The following is a 17,554-nucleotide window of genomic DNA, read 5'->3' as shown; positions in this document are numbered from 1 at the left end:
ATTCATATGTGACCTGAATAATAAAACTTGAGCGCTGTCACTGATGGAGGATAAAAACAGAAGATAATTAAGTTTTTTTGTCATCTCTATATAATAAATTCAGCTTTGTTTATTCATTTACATTTTCATAGATAAAGTAAAACTTCAGGTTTCTTCTTTTTTTAACAGCTAAAATCTGCTTCCCTGCAGCAAATAGATTTTTCCAACACTAATCCTTTTGTAATTAGCATCTGAAAAGCAGCAGCTGATGAATCTGTCCCTCTCTATCTTTGCACAGCTTCTGCCATATTTACAGTCCAATCTGACTGGGTTTAAGCAGCTGGAGATTCTCAACTTCAGGAATGGGAGTGTTGTGGTAAACAGCAGGATGAAACTGGACAAGCCGGTGCCGAACAACGTCACAGAAGCCGTGCGCTGTGTGCTGGAGGACTTGTGCAGCGCCGCGTCTAATCGGCTTGACATCGAGATTGACAGTCGCTCTCTGGAGGTTGAACCAGGTGAGAAGTTCTTGCTGAAGTCTTGGCTTGTATTCTGTTATTTCTTCACTTTTTTTGGGTCTTGAGAAAGAATGTCCGCATTTACTTTTCAATTTTCAGGGTGAAATTGGCAAACGTGGTCACAGGAAGCTTTAAGTTTCTGTCTGCCATAAACTGTTTAATCACACAAACTCCACTCTGTAGTTTGTTGCTTTTGTCACAGTGACGTACAGAGATTATTTTACTTATAATAAGACATTTTCCCGCGTTATACATGAAATAATCTGAATAGTTGACTTAAAACTCCTATATCTGGCTGAAAAGTTACTTGTGTCCAGAAATAATTGGTAAAATTTTGCGTTTTTACAGTGTTGGAAAATGTTTATGTTGATCTGGACTTTCCAGTGTCAAAAGTGACAGTTTAGCAGATAAATAAAGCATTCATATTAAAATAAAAATGATTAAAACACTGCAAAAAATCTGTAAAAATATAGAGAACAAGATTTTCCCACGTTATAAGAGAAATAATCTGCCAATGGAATAAGTATTTTTTTTTAAATTAATATTAAGGAATTATTGACTCTAAAACTCTTATATGTTGCTGAAGTTACTTTTGAGTGAATTTGTCTTTAATCAAGTGTTATACGTTATTTGCACTATAAGCTAGACAACATACTTGGTAATATTTTGTATTTTTTCAGTGTTTGGCATCTTTAAAATGCATCAGACTGAAAAGTATCAATGATTTTGTTTCTCATCTGTTTGTGAATTTCTTTATTTTGAGATCTTTGAGCCTACTTTGTGTTGCAAGACGGGTTCTGTTCAGCAGAATCTTGACTCTGTAGAGGTCAACTTTCCAACAAAAAGTAGTTGACTTCAGGTTCTTCCTGTTTTACCTTTTCTTGTGTGATGGTTTGTATTCTCATTGAAATGCTGCTTTATGAGATGAATCAGAACGCTGTGTAAGCTCTCCTCTTCATTAATGCTAACCGGCGCCTCTCTGCTCCTGCTTTCATCTCCCTCCTCCGCCCCGCTGGCCGCAGCTGACCAAGCAGATCCGTGTAAGTTCCTGGCCTGCAACGAGTTTTCTCGCTGCGTGGTGAACAGCTGGAGCGGCGAGGCCGAGTGCCTGTGCGACCCCGGCTACAGCGCGGTGGACGGCCGGCCCTGCCAGGACGCCTGCTCCCTGCAGCCGGACTTCTGCCTGAACGGAGGCGTGTGTGAGATAATCCCCGGCCACGGAGTCACCTGCAGGTACGCACAAACCAGGGGTGTTCAAAGAGCGGCCCGCGGGCCATTTGTGGCCCCCAGCTGCAATTCAAGAACGATGCAAATTTGTCCTGTTCATCACAGCGGGAAATGCAAACTGGGTAAATTACCAACATTATTTAAATTCTTTTTGGGTTCAGTAAAATATTTTAGAATTAACATTGATTTGAATAGAAAAAGTTAAGTTTTTATAACCAAACTTTTAGAACTAAAGACTTTTCTGCGCATAACTCAACTGTTATTAAACTTGCATAAATATAACAAGTGTTTTGAAAGAAAAGTGTTTTCTTGTAACAGAATAAATTTGTTTATTAAAGCCCCCCAAAATGAGAAAACTTTAATTTATTTTAGTCTTTCTTTTTATTTTACTGTCATGCAAGTAAATTTGACTTTTCAGTTTTGGTCCAAAAACTTTGGACTGACATAAACTGACTGAGGAACATTATGTTTAATTTTCAGACGGTACATAATATATTATTTCTATCTGTACTGTAAAGCCATTTTAGGGCCGTTGTATAAATGTATAAAAAAGTAAATTTCCACCAGAGATTTTGATATCAATCTCAGAAATTTCCAATAGGAATTTTAAATATAACAATTTATTTGAGTGGGTGTCCATATCTGACATGCCAGTGTTATAAACATGAAGGAGTCGTCATGAACGTTTGCCTGTTGTCATGAAGTGTCATTTGGTAAATGATGACATTTTTAATGCAAAGTTTCATTAAAAGTCCATTAAGAATGTCATCTTTGCATTAAAATGTTACCAAAATGAATAATAAAGCACAGAATTAGACAGAACAGATCCACCTTTACCTGATGTACAAAATGTTTCAGTATTTCTATTTATTTATTGTACATTGCATTAAAACTTTTGGAAATACACCATATAAATGCCCGATTGCAGGCCTAAATTGAAATGCATGTCGTCTGTGTCTACTCTGCGCTCTGGGGGATTTATTCATGAACATTTGCTTTCAGAACTGGAAGTGCTAAATTGTTTTTGAATCACTCCTGCAGAGAAAGAAACGGTAAACTATTAATTTCCTTTTCTTCAGGAAAGTGTCTGGGCTTTCATTCTGTTCTCCTTTGTTTCAGATGCCCTGCAGGTAAATACTGGCGTTACCACGGCGCGCGCTGCAGTGAGCTGGTGTCGGTGCCTCTGGACCCGGCTCTGATTACTACCTGCCTGCTGGGGAGCCTCTGCCTGGTTTGCGCCGTCATCGGCATTTTAATATTCATCAACAAGAAGTGCATAAGGACCAGGAAGGCTGTGGCTCTGGTGTAAGTCAGAACCCTGCTTTGCATTCGCTTTGCATAACCCATCCTTGTCGTTCTCAGGGTGTCGGCCGGCGCCGCTGCTGTAAATGCGTTTGTGTGCGTTTGCATCGCAGGCACACCCACGCACCGTATGCCTTTGAGAACACTTTGAGGGAGAACCCGGTTTTTGAGAATGATGACGGTGTCTTAACTCATGTTTCCACTCTGCCGTGTGCCTCAAGCTCTGCCTCTTCGCAGTCTGAGCAGGAACATTTTGCCTCGGTTGAAAATATACGCCTGAGTATCGAGGTACAGCGAGAGGATCGGCATTAAAACCTAACCCGACTAAACACTAACCTCAAATCTACAGAGCAGGAAAACCGCCTCAGGTTGGCTCGGTTTGCTGCTCTGAGCCTCTCGTCCACACACCTTTAACTCTGCTTTGTAGGTTTCACCTTTGACCTCAGAGGCATTTGCTGTAGAACAGGGGTGTCCAAAGTGCAGCCAGACAGTCAAATTTGTCCCATAAGTTCAGTTGGTTAATGCAGAAGGAGAGACTTTTCTTTCTTTTTTTTACAATTAGGACAAAACTATGACTCACAAATTAAATTTTCTCACAACATAAAATATTTGGGTCGTACTAAAAATGAACAATTACTTTTCTGTAGCTCAGAAAATGAACCCGAGTGGGAAAAAAGCCGGCAAAGGTTTTTGGTTAGCAGTAGATTTAATACCATTCAAGGGTTTTAATCCATAGATTATAATAAGGTGCAATAGAAGAAAAAAATGTGGAGATCATGGAGTAAATCAATGTGATGAAGTTTTTTAATCCAATGTTAGAAATAATGTTGCAATATATAGATGTATAAAGATAAATTACCAATCATAAAACTCATTGACATTTGTGTACAAGAATATTTTAATAGGATGATTTTAGTTGACATTCATTTTAAGTAATTAAAAAGCTGAAATTATATTTTATAAGTTTACATTAAAATATTTTAATAATTATCCAGCCAGAGCACCTGGTGCTAAGTAACAAAACATAATTTAATGAATTTATTGAAGCTTCGAGGAGTTTTAATAATCAAGGTGCTTGAATTGTTACATCCCTTCAAAGTATTAATCTTTTAATAACCAAACTTTCTGCTTTCTCTTTATTTTCATGTTAGATAGGAACACCGACCAAAGCTTTTAATACATTATTATATTAAACTTTTCAAATAAAAAGTCAATGACATTATGTTTTCAGAAGAAGAGATGAAATCTGTTTCAGTTTTCTTCAATTGAGCCCAAAATAAATTTTTTCATGTGAAACCCTTTGAAGTTTTGGAGCTACAAACATTTTTTTTATTTTCTTTGTTTAATCAAAATACTTTCATGTTTGAAATATTGTTAAGCAGAAAAAAAATCTCAGTAAAAGTTTTTGGAAAATGTTTTTGTATTTTTGAGTCGATGATTTTGGCTGTTGGGAAACGTTTGGACACCCCGACTGTAGAGCGTAGATTTATTTTCACTGCAAAAACACAAAATCTTCCCAAATGTTTTTATTTTCTAGTGCAAATACCTTCTTACACTTTAAATAAGACAAAACTAACATATAAGTAACTTTTATAATATAGATGCTTGTTTCAAATCCTTAATATTGATGAATTTCATCACTATTTGAATTTAGGGTAGATTTGTGTAAAATCTTTGCTTTAATCATCTTTATTTAGGAGGAAAAACGTTAAAATGTGTCTCCTCTCTGCAGATCCCCAGACAACTCTACACAACAAGATCAGAAAAGTTAGTGTCAGACATGGTGGGTTTCCATCACAGTTTGCCACACAGTGAGGTAAGACTGGCATAAACTGCTTTGAGTAACTTTGTTCTAAATGTGTCTGCAAATCTGGAAATTATTTTTATTAAAGTTCCTTGTGAGAAGTTTTTCAGCTCTAAACATTGACTGAGATTCTATTACAAAACATCAGTTTTCCACTAATATCCAAAAAACACAATTTCTCAATTGTGGTGTTTTGTTTAAACACAAAAATAGAAAAATGGACGGATGGTTGGCGTTAGGGTTGGATGGAGGGCTGGAGTTGAACTTTGACCTGTAGTTGTAACTGCAGGTAAAGTTGTTTCTCCAGAGTATTGTCACGTTGACTGAATACATTTAATATTTATCCTGTTATAAATGTTTTATTTAGAAACAAGTAATGTAGCTTTTTTTCTTTTGCTCCACAATTATGTATTTACTCTGTTGGTTCAAAAATGTTTTGTAATTTGCTGTTACTCAAATGAATGTGACCCAGTAATTTAAAACTTGCACCGTTTTTAGTTTTCACTGTAGTTGAAAATCATTTTGCTAAAGTATAAATAACTTGATGAAATATTTTCCAGCTCTTTGACGCCTGCAAAGGTAAAAGTCCATCAAAACTATCAGTGATGATTTTACTCACCTACCAGAATCACTGCAGCGTTTTTGTGATCAAAGTTTTCCCTTAAAGCTGCAGTAACCTTTTTTAAAATATCTTGTTTTCGTCCCCATGTTGTGACGGTTTTTCATGAGGTAGATAACCTGTGAAAAAATTGAGTTTCTCTGCCAACTCCTAGTGTTAACTAGAGACAACCAATCACAGCCAGGAGGCTCTGATTGGTTTAGCACTGTCAGTTAAATAATCATTGCTACAACTAGCATAGTCTGTCATAAATGCTAAGGCTAGTTAGCATTGCTACTAATGACGGCGGATCAACAGTTTTACTTTAATGATAAGTTGATTTCCCCCCATTAGCACATTTACCAGCAAGTACAAGAGGTTGTTTGACGGCGCTAAGACCCGCCTCCTGGCTCTGATTGGTTACGTTTGGTCGAGAGTGATGCATTTCTTCAGATAGGAATAGTAGCTCAGGATGGAGGTGGAGGAGATCGATCTTTTCACAGAATGTCTCAGACTGACACAATATGGTGACAGATTTTAACAAATAGGTAAAAAGCTGGTTTTGAAAAAAAAAAGTTACCTACTGCAGTTTTAACAACACAAAAATAATCCTAACAACTGTTGCACAATGGAAAACATTTTCCAAATGAAGAGCTCGTGATTTCAAGCTTTTGTAATTTCTGTGTGAAAATCGCCGTCTCCCATATGAATGATAATTACGAAGCGTCTCTCCACCGGGAACAAACTGACTCTTTGCCTCTCGTTTCCTCCAGACGTGGCGACTGTCCAGTGAGTACGGGAGGTGCTGCCTGCTGCGGGCGCCAGACAGCGACTGTTTCGAAGTCACAGTTCTCTGATAACACCTGATCCGGAGCGAAGCAGGAAAAAACGCTGCAGTTTCACGTTCATAGTGTTAGACAGAGAGCTCTGCAGATGAGGCTGCGTTCGAGGGGAAACTAATATTTATTACACGTTGTAAATGGTAGGAACATTTCCTGTACACGCTTGGCAAAGGTTGGTCTTTCCTCACAATGAGGTATTTATTATTTACAGAAAGATGCACATGGCTGTATCTCACTGTATGTGTAGATAAAGTAATATATTTTGTTTTTGACGTGTTTTGTGTCCCAAAAAGAGAATGTACTGCATAAGCTACTGACTTGGCTGCTTCAGTCACTCCCATTCACAAACTTATCAATAACCATTTGATCTGGACATATTTTTATACATTTTTCATGTAAAGCAAATAAAATAAAGGTTTTTAGAAGAACAAGCTGCGTGTTTTCTGTCAGTTTAAACTGTATTCAGATGCAACTGCACACATTTTTGGAGAATCAAATTAAATGAAAAAATGGTGGAAATGATTTATTATAATACCGAACTTATAAGCAAAACACTTAATATGATTAAAGTGTTTAATAGAAGAAAAAATGTGGAGATCTTGGAGTAAATACTACCGTACTTTTTAAATCTAGTGTTAGAATTAATATTGGAAGAAATTTAATTAAATTAAACTTTATAAGTTTACTAGACATTAAAATATTTAGTTCATTTTGATTACAATTTTTTCTAAATTTATTGTCTGACAATTTCAAAAATGTTCAAAAAGGGGATAAGCCATAAAAGATCACAGCTCAAGACGATGGCTGTTTATCGCGCTCTATTCAAGCATATTAATGGAAAATTAAATGGAAGAAAAAAATGTGTGAAGCAACCCTTTCAAATAAAAGAAATATTTACACACCTTAATTTTGAAATGAAATATTAAAATTGATTTAGTTACATTTTGTTAGATGCTCGTGTGAAAATCTGATATACTTCATAAGTATAAAACCTCTAATAGCTTTTATGTAACACAGAACAACACATTAACCCACTAATTTAAAAATATTAATTATAAACTGCTGCTGTAATTTCAAAACCAAAAATCTTGATAGAACTAAAAGACAAATCAACTGGGAATTTTTCAGAAATGTTTATTTCTACAGTTTTTCCAGAGAGAAGGCCGTCATGCTTCAAAATCTGAGTTTTCATTACTCAGATTTTGGTATTAAGTGGGATTTTTGTTTTTCAGGTAAATGAAGATTTGATTGTTTAACCATTGAGAAAAAACCCATAACACAAACACCAACATTATTAGCTGTAAAACAATCCTGTATGCACAAAACTGCAAACATGAAAACATTTCCCTCTTCCATATCAAATGAGTAACAATAAAAAAACTCCAGCTACAGAATATGTGCAGCCAGGAAAAACAAACTATTGTTTACAGGCATCACATTGTTGCAACATTACATGATATCTCCCATAACTGACAACATAAAACATTAAAATGATCAAATTCAGTCAGTATGAGTTTGTTTGAAGAATAAGAATTGGATTCTGACTTTGCTAAAAACTTATGAAACCATTTATTTCGGTGTAAATGGTGACTGTCCTCGTTTATAGTCCCAAAAACCATAAAGTATTAATTTTATGGCATCATAAGACAGTTAAAGCTCTAATTTGGTGTCACTGTTTGGGTTTTAAGTTTACAGCTACAGAGGATGAACCAATTAAGACGTATGTGGTGCAATTTTAAGGCCTCAGTGGGATTTTGAATTTCTGCATAGATTTCAGAAAACAACAACCAGTTTGCTAACGCTACTAAATTAAAGTGTTGCACTGCAAAGGAATAAAAAATAGAAAATTATATCAGTATAAGAATTGATATCAAGTGAGCATTTAGAGATGAACAGGGAGCATCTTTGCATGTTATTTCCTTAATTTCCCACAAAGCGCAGAGACAGTGAACTGCTCACGCAGAAGCATGGTTTCACTTGAGGAGACTCTGCAGCATGGCGGTGGCGTACGTTGGTCGGGCCTGCTTGTTCTCTATCGCCTTCTTCAGGTACTGGATCCCGTCGCAGCGCTCCCAGATCTCCTCAAACTGCCTGGGCAAGATCTCAGCGCCCCGCTTCCTGGTCAGACCCGTCTCCTCCAGACTCAGCTCACACATCTCCATGTCGTCTTTACCTTCGTGGTGGAGGAGGATGAGAAAGCAGAGAGATTTACGCCCAGCGCTAAATATTAAGAAGAAAACAACATGATTGAATTACTAAATATAAACCTCCCAGTTAAAAGTGATTTATTATAAGTCCTTGGACACATTAGGAGAAATTATGGGCTACAAAACATCCTACTTTACCTTTTGTGCACAAAATTATTCTTGGATCTCATTATCTACCTATTTTCAGCTGTTTTAGGGTCTCTGTCACTTTAAATCCAAATAAGCTGCTGCTGGCCACGCCCCCAACTCAACGTTTACACTCGGACATGAAAAATGGCTGTAAACATATGTGTAATTACAACCATACATCTTTGAAAAGCAGAAGTGGAACCTCCTGCACAACCAACAGGAACACAGCAAATGGTTTCTGGAATGGTTTCAGTGTGTTGAACAAGACACTTTTCTTTTCCAACAGCCATTGTACAGTGCGTACAGAACCTCCTGAGGTTCAGCAGAACCTCCATCCGTGCTGCGCTGCATTGATGCAGTAATTCATGCAAAAGGAGCCCCAACCAAGTGTAAGCTCAAATTTCTGGACAGTTTATTATTCTGATGTAATATTTAAAATTTTTTGCTACAATTTTCTATCAACTCTATATCAAATGATTTTTAAATAAAATTTTTAGAGTTTAATACGTTTTGTAATTATATTTTAATTCATTAGTTTCATGAAACTTATTGGAGATTTGTAGTTAGGGAAGAGATAAACTGACAGGGACACAAATAAAGACCTAAAATAAATACTTTTTTTGCATATTTTATCAATCCATTAAGAAAACTACAACCATCTTTTCTACTGATTTTTTGAAGACTTTAATTTTCTTTCATATCATTTTTCAGCATCAGTGACCAAACATGATGAAATTTCCTTTGTGTGTTTGACATGATTTTCCTAAAAAAAATACCTTTTGAGGAAACAAAGAGCGAGTTGATGACTCACCTGCGACCAACACAATGGGCTGTTTGTCTGGATGCAGCTCCATCTGTCTGGCTATCCACGGCCCATCGAAGTGGGCGTACCACCAGCCCTTCTTTTTGTTCTGCGGGTCCTTGTACTGGTCAGCGGGTCGGATGAAAGGAATCCGAAAGTATCGCTGCTGGCGGTTCATGGCGACTTCCTGATGCTGGGCCGGTGTTGGAGGAGCCGGGTTCTGCTCAGCTGCAATTCAATTATTTCAACAACAAAAGTAAAATCCAGAGGAAAAGCAAGCTGTCTGGTCTGATATGAATCAAAGAATAATATTTAAAAGTTCTTTAAAAAGAGGAGAGATTGTACAGTTTGATTTGGTACTTTAAAGTATTTCAGTGCTGCAGTTTTTTTCCCAACAAATATTTATTAAGCATAAAAAGGGAGATTTATACTTTATGTCACAAATGTTCAAAAATGTAGCCTGAAAAAGTTTTTTCTTGACTGTTAAAACAGGTTGTTTCCTACTTTGACAATTAAAGCACAGCTTCGGCTTTTAAAAAAAATTATTACTATTCACTCCAAATGGAAGGCTGCTATTCATCCAAATATTCAGCTATCTTTAGCTTTTCAATAAGGTTTACTCTAAAAGTAGAAAAATTAACATTATCTGAAATATGAGAGGGATTTTTGGATCATATTTATTCATTTTAAAGGAATCACTTTGATAACATTTCCAATACTGAAACTACATTTTCTGAAGGAAAAAGATTCTTTGTAGTAAAGATAAAACCTAATTAATTTCAATATAACAAAATTTTTATCTCCTTAAATCCACAAAGTTAATATTTAAAGAGACAGTGTTGGCTTACGTTGTCTGGGAGCTTTACTAACATTTATAGTCGCTCTCAAACATTAGCATCATAGCACTAGCTTGCAGCGTTAGCACAACTAGCATGTGACATCGGTTTTTTTCTGTCCATCATATTGAAAGAACCTACAAACCAATGCTATGGTGTTAGCCTCGTCAGCTAAAGGTGGTCCCATATATTTATTCTGGCTAGACTCGCCATGTTAGAGAGTAAATCCTTCAGCAGCAACTGAGCAGAGATTTGCTGCAGCAAAATTCCTTTTTAAAACATCAGCCTGGGCAGCTATAACCTATATCACAATATTGACAAGCTTTAGAGTAAACTGTGGTGTCATCTGCATACAGATGCACTTCAACTGTGGGAATATTATCCCCAATGTTTTTAATAACTTTAACTTAAATAAGGTTTAAAACTGAGAATCACCTGTATTAGAGCCAACAGAGGAAAGCAGAGTGTCATCTGCATAACGGTGCAGTTTAGCAGTATTGATGTTTGTTTTTGGTGTTATTAAAGCCAAATTAAACATAAAATATGGGTTTAATCTGTCCATTGAGGGAATCCTTTTAAAATATTCAACCTACAGCACCTAGGTCTCTATCTGTAAAGATGAACTAGATGTGAAAATAAAAAAGCAAGAAAAAAAATTATGAGAGCTCCTCAGGTTTATGAGCTGTTTACTATAACTGGATTATTTTTCCTGCAGTCAGAGCAACAGGGTGACAGGAACAATAATGTTGTTTACCAACCATAGTCAGTGATAGATTTAGGAGCCCTCATGTCGCTCCCGTCATCATTTTGTTTCTTGTTCTTGGACTTCCAGGCGTGATAAACCTTCAGACGACGGTGGAATTCCTCTCTGCAGGCTGCCAGCAGCTCAATGTCTTTCAAAACAAAGAAAAGTTTGTTAAAACTCACAAAAATTGTTACATTTAAAATGATAGGCTGGGATCTATTGTCATACACTCTAGAAAACATTTTAAAACTTCAAGATCTCCAGGTTATTCTTCTACCTTCATGCATTTCTAAAGTGATCATTTTAAAAAGCAAATCAAAATACAACAGAAGAAATTCTTCCAGATTTGGACTCTTGCTGATCATTAGATTAGTTTGCAGATTTAAATAAGTTTCCAACTGGTTTCTCTGCTGGTTTGTTTCACAGCAACAAAATTCCCAAAATATGCCGAGATAAGTTACACCTGCCAAATGAATCTAAGTGTAAAATATTCACAATTCTTTAGCATGGTTAATTATATTACACACACAACCCTAATTGGCCTTTTATTGTCATTTTAAAAATATGGCCTCCATGAAGAAAGACGTTGTTGAAAGAAAATTCATAAAACATTTACTAAAAATTAACATTTTCAACCTACATGGGAAACAATGTGGGGGAAACACTAAACACAATTAATGAAACATGGTGGTGGCAGCATCATGCTGTGGGATTCCTCCTTTTCAATACAGAATGGGAAGAAAACAAACTTATTTACTTGCACTAAAAATTTTAATTTAGGAATTGATGTTATATACAAATGTATTTTAAATTAAAAATACTTTATTGATCCAAAAGAGAAACAAAATGTTGTATTAACTCATATTATTTCAAATTCTTCTGATTTATTGTAGATTTACTAGTTAATGTCGCTGACGTCACTCATAAAATCATTAACAGATCAATATTGTCATTATAGATGAATTTATTAACATTAAAGACATACAGTACCTTCAAACGTTCACAGCTAAATTTATTGTGAAAAGTGGCTCTACAAAGTTTGGACTCAAAAACGCAAATTAATATTCTTCATATCTTTACATGTTTAAACAATACACTTTACATTGAATTGGTTAAATTTTAAATTAAATTATTTTAAAGTTTGTGAAAAGTTTTTGCTGATATGAATACTTTTGTAGGTAATGATAGGATTTCACTTAAATTCTCTGGACAAATTATCAATGCATTGAAATTAATTAATAAATAACATAATGATGAGAATTTGCTACATTTCTAATGAGATCCTGGCGAAACATCATCGACACCATTGTGATAATTATCCAGATGTCCTTGGAAAGCCAAGCCTGATGAAAGTATAGCATGAAGAGACGCATCAATGAAAATGAGAAAAAGGTCGTCAGCTTTTCATGTTGCCTCAGACTGAAAAGGAAAAATTAACAATCCTTTTACTGAGGTAACAATTTCCTCTCCTCATCACAAAGACACAGAAATGAGCAGCAGATGCAAGAAAATCCTCAACTTTGCTCTTTTGATGTCTTTTTAGGCAAGACGTCGTGTTCACAGCTGGAGTCGAAGACGCTCAACAGACACTTTGGCAACTAAAGAAAACCCATCAAACAGATGTAGAAAGATAGCGCCGAATGAATTTGGTTATCATTAAGTGCCAAATATGAGCTGGTGCTGAATTATTTAACATGGTGCTTGAAAACTGCGAGCAGATTGGGAATGAAGGAGGGAAAATATCAATTTCATGAACAGCTCTCACACCTAAATCTGCTCGTAATGGAGGATTGAGAGCTGAACAGGATTCTCACCACAGGAAGTGTTGATGACGTCTCTCAGCTCAGCATACTTCCACTTGCTGAGATCGTACTTTTTCACGCCGGCAGCAGCTTTGGTCGCCTGCACCTGAGCCCCCCTGTGGTTAGGAACAGACAAAGGTGTGTGAGAAAGGTGAAACAGATGCAGACAGGTAAGTTGGGAAAGGTGAGATTAGTAGAGAAAAAGCAAATGTTTTGCATTACACTAAGGTGATTGATTAAAAATAACAAACAGTGTGGTTAAAGTAGTACATAATAGTTATATATCAAATATGACTTAAAATAAATTTGACTTCTAAATTGGGTCTCTGTCTCTTTAAAAAAAAACCTTCTGCTCTTTCTGAAACTCCGCCTTCAGGAAGTCATCACAACATGGCTCCATTATTAACACTTTAACTTCGTGTTAATCAGCGTTTCACTGAGGAGTGGCTCCTATAATGAGCCCAGCAGAGGAAATGTTCCACCAAGTGTTAATTGCTAATTGCTGCTGGCTAGTCTGAAGGAGCAGAGTGGCTGTTCTGTGAGGTAGAAGCTCAGTAACGTGAAAACTGCAGCTCAGAAGAGGCGCTGCGTCTCGAAGGCGGGGCTAGGTCCACCCAGGCTTTCTGCCAGCTGACTGGTTGCCATGGAGATTAAAGGATTTCTCAAACATGCATACAAGAATCAAAGCAACACACCAGGTTTGTTTTTGATGAGGGAATAATATTATAACATGAGGTAAAGCTCAAAAAAGTCGATGTTACGTAAAACTGCCCCTTTAAGATACATGCTGGCGTTTGAACAATTATTCTGTTCCTGCTTTTTAAAAAAAATTACATTTCAGCTGTTTTTTTTCTGGACTGATGGATCGTACAATAAATAGTCGATGTTTTTCAGTGTTCAGTAAACATCCAACTCAGTTGCACATCCTTTTGATCGCAGAATTTTAAATATATTACTATTATCGTTATTGTTAATCTTATTTTTTTATATATGTTTCTTTAACACTAAAAGCTTTTTGTTTTTGTGTGAGCATTTACACCTGATGCTCCTGTTAGACGTGAATTTCCCCTTTGTGGGACAGTAAAGCGAGGGAAAAGACGCAATGCTTTTATATAAATCAGATTAATAGCACCAGATGTAATTTCAGTAATTTAACAGATTGCTCTGTTCTGATCTCATGTCTGCAGCCCTCCTGCTGAGAGGAACCAGCTAATTCCATAATAGGAATGAAGGGATTTGCCTCTGCTAATTACAGTCAGCATAGTGTCTCTGGCTGCTGATCTATGAATCATTGGATTATCTTTTAGAAATCTTATTGACTGGAAAGATGAAACGGATTCAGGATCATTGTCATTCCGGCTGCGACTTGTGCCTGAGTGGAATGGTTGTAAATCTGAAAAGTCGACTTGATTTTTTCACAGGGAGAAGTGGAAGTGGAGCAACGGCTCCTGGCAGCAGGTTAAAAGGAAAACTCCTGGCTGAAGAGAACGAGAGGAAGAGAGATCTTCTCCGAGAGCCGTCTGAATGTTTCTGCTGCACAAATATTTGATTTGACAAACAAAAATATTATAACTAGAAAGTCCTAAAAAGCCTGAAGACATACTTTTACCACCAGTTCAACCAGACAAACAATGTGATCATAAATAATATTCTGATTTCACTTTCATTAAAATTAAAAATAAATGTACCAGTCCTATGATAGATAATTATAAATGACAAAAAATCTGCATAAAATCATCAGTAATGTGGATTATTAATTTTAATAGTTTGATTGAACAATTAAAAAGGAGTCATTTTATTGTTCCGTCATATTCAGATTAGTTTAAATAAATTTAATAATAGATATACAAGCCTTATGATAAATAATTGTGAATAACAAAACAATCTGCATTTAATCATCAATAATGTTGATTATTAACCTCAATAATTTGATTGAATAATTATAGAGGAGTAATTTTACTGGTGGATTATAATCTGGTATTTATTTCAGGCAGCTGAGAGATGTGGTGCGACAGCAGGGATTAAGAGAGTCTAGGATTAAGTGAGCGACTACGACTGGCGTTAGTTCCACCTGCTCAGGTATCTTACATGAGTCTGGCTGAGGATGAAGAGACAGGAAGACCTGAAAAGTAGTCATCGCTGGAGAAAACACAGCAGCAGGAAGAGGTCAGTAACTTTTGCTCGCTCAGGTCGGCCTGGGCGGGCGTTGTGCATGCGGCGCCGTGCGTCGGCTGCGTCTACCTGCGCAGGGCCGCGTCGCCCTGGCCGTCCTCGCTGATGAGCTCGGCCTCGCTCTGAGCGATCCTCATGGCCAACTCGCGGTCGCGTCTCTCCTGCTCCACCATGGCGGCGCGCTGGACCTGCTCCTCGCGCTCCAGAGCCAACTGCGCGTCCAGTTCTGTCTGCAAACAAACACCACAAAACACACCTCCATCAGGGAGGTCCAACGTGTGGCCCAGGGGCTGCTTGAGGCCCGCTGGGTGATTTTCTTAGGCCACTCAGTCCATAATACAAGAATGGAGCAAATTTGAGATTCATTTTGAGATTTTTATGAGGGGTGCACCAATTTTCTTAATTTTTAGAGATTGGCGATCGGCCGATCGTGAAGCCGATCTTATCTACCTCAACAAAAGTCTAAAAAGCGATTTAACATAGAAAATGTGGAAAACCTGGTTTATATTTTGGATCAACAATGATTTAGAGAAGCAGCATTCAGCTTCTATGCACCTAAAATCTAGAACAAACTTCCAGAAAACTGTGAAATAGTTGAAACACTGAGTTCCTTTAAATCAAGACTAAAAACCTGCCTGTTTAGAACCATAATAAATAGAAAATTAACCAACATATTCAATGTGTACTGATGACAAGAGACAACGTTCGCTATTAGTTTTCACAACTGCTGACGATACAACATGTTTGTTTGTTTTTAATGTTTTCTCGACATAAAGCCCTTTGAACTGCCGTGTTGCTGAAATGTGCTTCACAAATAAACCTGATTGAGTTACAGATTCATTTTTCTACAAAAATTAAACCACTTTTCTTCATTAAAATATTAAAAACATGATGTGGCTCTCGGGTTTTCTCAGCACGGCCGTTTTGGCTCTAATGGTAGAAAGTTTGGAGCCACTGAGCTACAGAAACATGCTTCTGTAAAATGACTGATGCTGCTTTGTGTGCCACACATTTTGCAATAATTACAGTAATATTTAAACTCCACAGGTTTCTTCCACTAGTTTTCTTCTCCCTGCTGTGCAGAAGAGGCCAATAAAAAACTGAAAGCAGGGAATTAATAAAACTAATTAATCAGATTTTTAAAAAATTAATTTTGTCAGCATAGCATGGAAACTTTTAGTCAAAGTTGAAAAAGACAAAACATTTCAAACCTGAATAACTTTTTCCTCCTCCTTCCTCTTCTTCCTGTCTTCCTCTTCCTGCTTTCTTTTCACTTCCATCTCTGCTTTTCTAAAATGTTGAAACAAAAGGTTTTTCTCATCGAAAAGAATCAAATCCATCACTTACTTATTATTTATTTACAAACATGTCATCAGTTATATTTGGATCTTTTCCACTCACAGCCTTCTGTCCTCTTCCTCCTGTTTACGTCGCTGCTCTTCCTCCTCCCTCCTCTTCCTCTCCTTCTGCATCTCCTCCTCGATGTGTTTCAGTCTCTCCGTCTCTTCCTCCTCCCGTTTCTTCTTCTGCATGGAGGCGAGCAGCTGCTCGGAGCGTTTCACCAGCGCCTGGTACTCGGTGTCGATCTGCTTCCAGGTCATCACCGTGGCCTGGAGGTCAAACAGGCACAAATTAAAGGTCACGGTTACAAAACAAGCAGCAGGAAATAAAAAATAAAAAACGACGACAAAATCTGACGAGTTCAGTCTTGAAGGCTAAAAATCAAAATGTTTCAGAGCCAGAAAACCTGAAAACTAAAAATAAAGTATAATTAGTTCTTCCACTGATTGTAAAACTCCTGCAGAATACTTTCTTAATGGAAAACACATTTTTGGAGCGTTTTGTGTCAGAAATTGAGATCTTAGACATTTTCTAGAAAAAAACTTGAGTTTCAAAAGTAGAAAAATGTAAATTTTTGAAGCTTAGAAAATTTCCAAGTCAAAAAATTCCTAATTCAGAAATGTTTTAATTTTTTCTAAAAAAAGAAAGAAAGATAAATTAATAAATAAATACATTCTGAGATTAATCTCAAAATTTCTGAGTTTTTTTCCAGCAAATTTTTGACTTTTCAATCTAAAAATTGACTTTTTCTGCTCAACCTCTAACGGCGAGCTAAGGAAGGTTGGTGGCACCAACTAACTGACTCGCTCTTTGGTTACCTAGCAACACACTCACTCTTTGGTTACCTAGCAACCACCTGTTGAGTAACTGCAGCAGCAGTTTAAGGTTGCCTGTTTAAAAATAAACAGTGAAGTGAAAACTGTGGTTAGAACATGAAGGACATGCCATCAGTTTGGCAGTTTTTCAGATATTTAAAAGAAAAAAATCATCAATAATTGTCAGTATCGACTGATATGAAAGGCTTATAATGTGATACATTTTTCAGTCATATCGACCATTTCTACAAGAATTTTATTTAGTTTTTATTTTTAAACTCCAATATTACAGGATATAACATTGTTGTCTTGAATTTGTAGGACTAAACACCACGGAGATCAATCATAATAGCGGTATTGATTAGAAATGTTTCCCATGAGGCCATGTGATACAGAGTGACAGTAAGTCTGTCAGTTGCACTTTGCAGGCGTGGT

General features: G+C 36.7%; 2 protein-coding genes across 3 annotated transcripts in view; one reads left to right on the top strand and one right to left on the bottom strand.

The window, feature by feature from the left end:
- The window catches only part of LOC102230542 (interphotoreceptor matrix proteoglycan 1-like), a 34,143-nt gene extending 27,471 nt beyond the window's left edge, over positions 1-6,672 (top strand). The window contains exons 13-19 of one of the 2 annotated variants that reach the window (XM_023352131.1): positions 278-497; positions 1,520-1,730; positions 2,844-3,029; positions 3,140-3,314; positions 4,759-4,842; positions 5,391-5,409; positions 6,202-6,672. In XM_023352131.1, the coding sequence (XP_023207899.1) occupies positions 278-497; positions 1,520-1,730; positions 2,844-3,029; positions 3,140-3,314; positions 4,759-4,842; positions 5,391-5,409; positions 6,202-6,221 (915 nt within the window). In that variant the 3' untranslated portion in view covers positions 6,222-6,672. The remainder of the gene's footprint in view (positions 1-277; positions 498-1,519; positions 1,731-2,843; positions 3,030-3,139; positions 3,315-4,758; positions 4,843-5,390; positions 5,410-6,201) is intronic. The other variant, XR_002754420.1, reaches the window with a different exon arrangement.
- Positions 6,673-7,416: 744 nt separating this feature from the next.
- LOC102223118 (unconventional myosin-VI-like) overlaps positions 7,417-17,554 on the bottom strand; it is a 56,978-nt gene continuing 46,840 nt past the window's right edge. The window contains exons 26-33 of the mRNA XM_014469614.2: positions 16,365-16,573; positions 16,175-16,253; positions 15,033-15,193; positions 14,880-14,930; positions 12,804-12,907; positions 11,003-11,137; positions 9,418-9,636; positions 7,417-8,443 (exon numbers count right to left, since the gene is read on the bottom strand). Coding sequence (XP_014325100.1) covers positions 8,244-8,443; positions 9,418-9,636; positions 11,003-11,137; positions 12,804-12,907; positions 14,880-14,930; positions 15,033-15,193; positions 16,175-16,253; positions 16,365-16,573 — 1,158 coding nt within the window. The 3' untranslated portion in view covers positions 7,417-8,243. The remainder of the gene's footprint in view (positions 8,444-9,417; positions 9,637-11,002; positions 11,138-12,803; positions 12,908-14,879; positions 14,931-15,032; positions 15,194-16,174; positions 16,254-16,364; positions 16,574-17,554) is intronic.

Source organism: Xiphophorus maculatus, chromosome 19, assembly GCF_002775205.1.
Source record: "Xiphophorus maculatus strain JP 163 A chromosome 19, X_maculatus-5.0-male, whole genome shotgun sequence".
Classification (NCBI taxonomy): Eukaryota; Metazoa; Chordata; class Actinopteri; order Cyprinodontiformes; family Poeciliidae; genus Xiphophorus; species Xiphophorus maculatus.
This window is presented reverse-complemented; position numbering and strand designations above follow the sequence as displayed.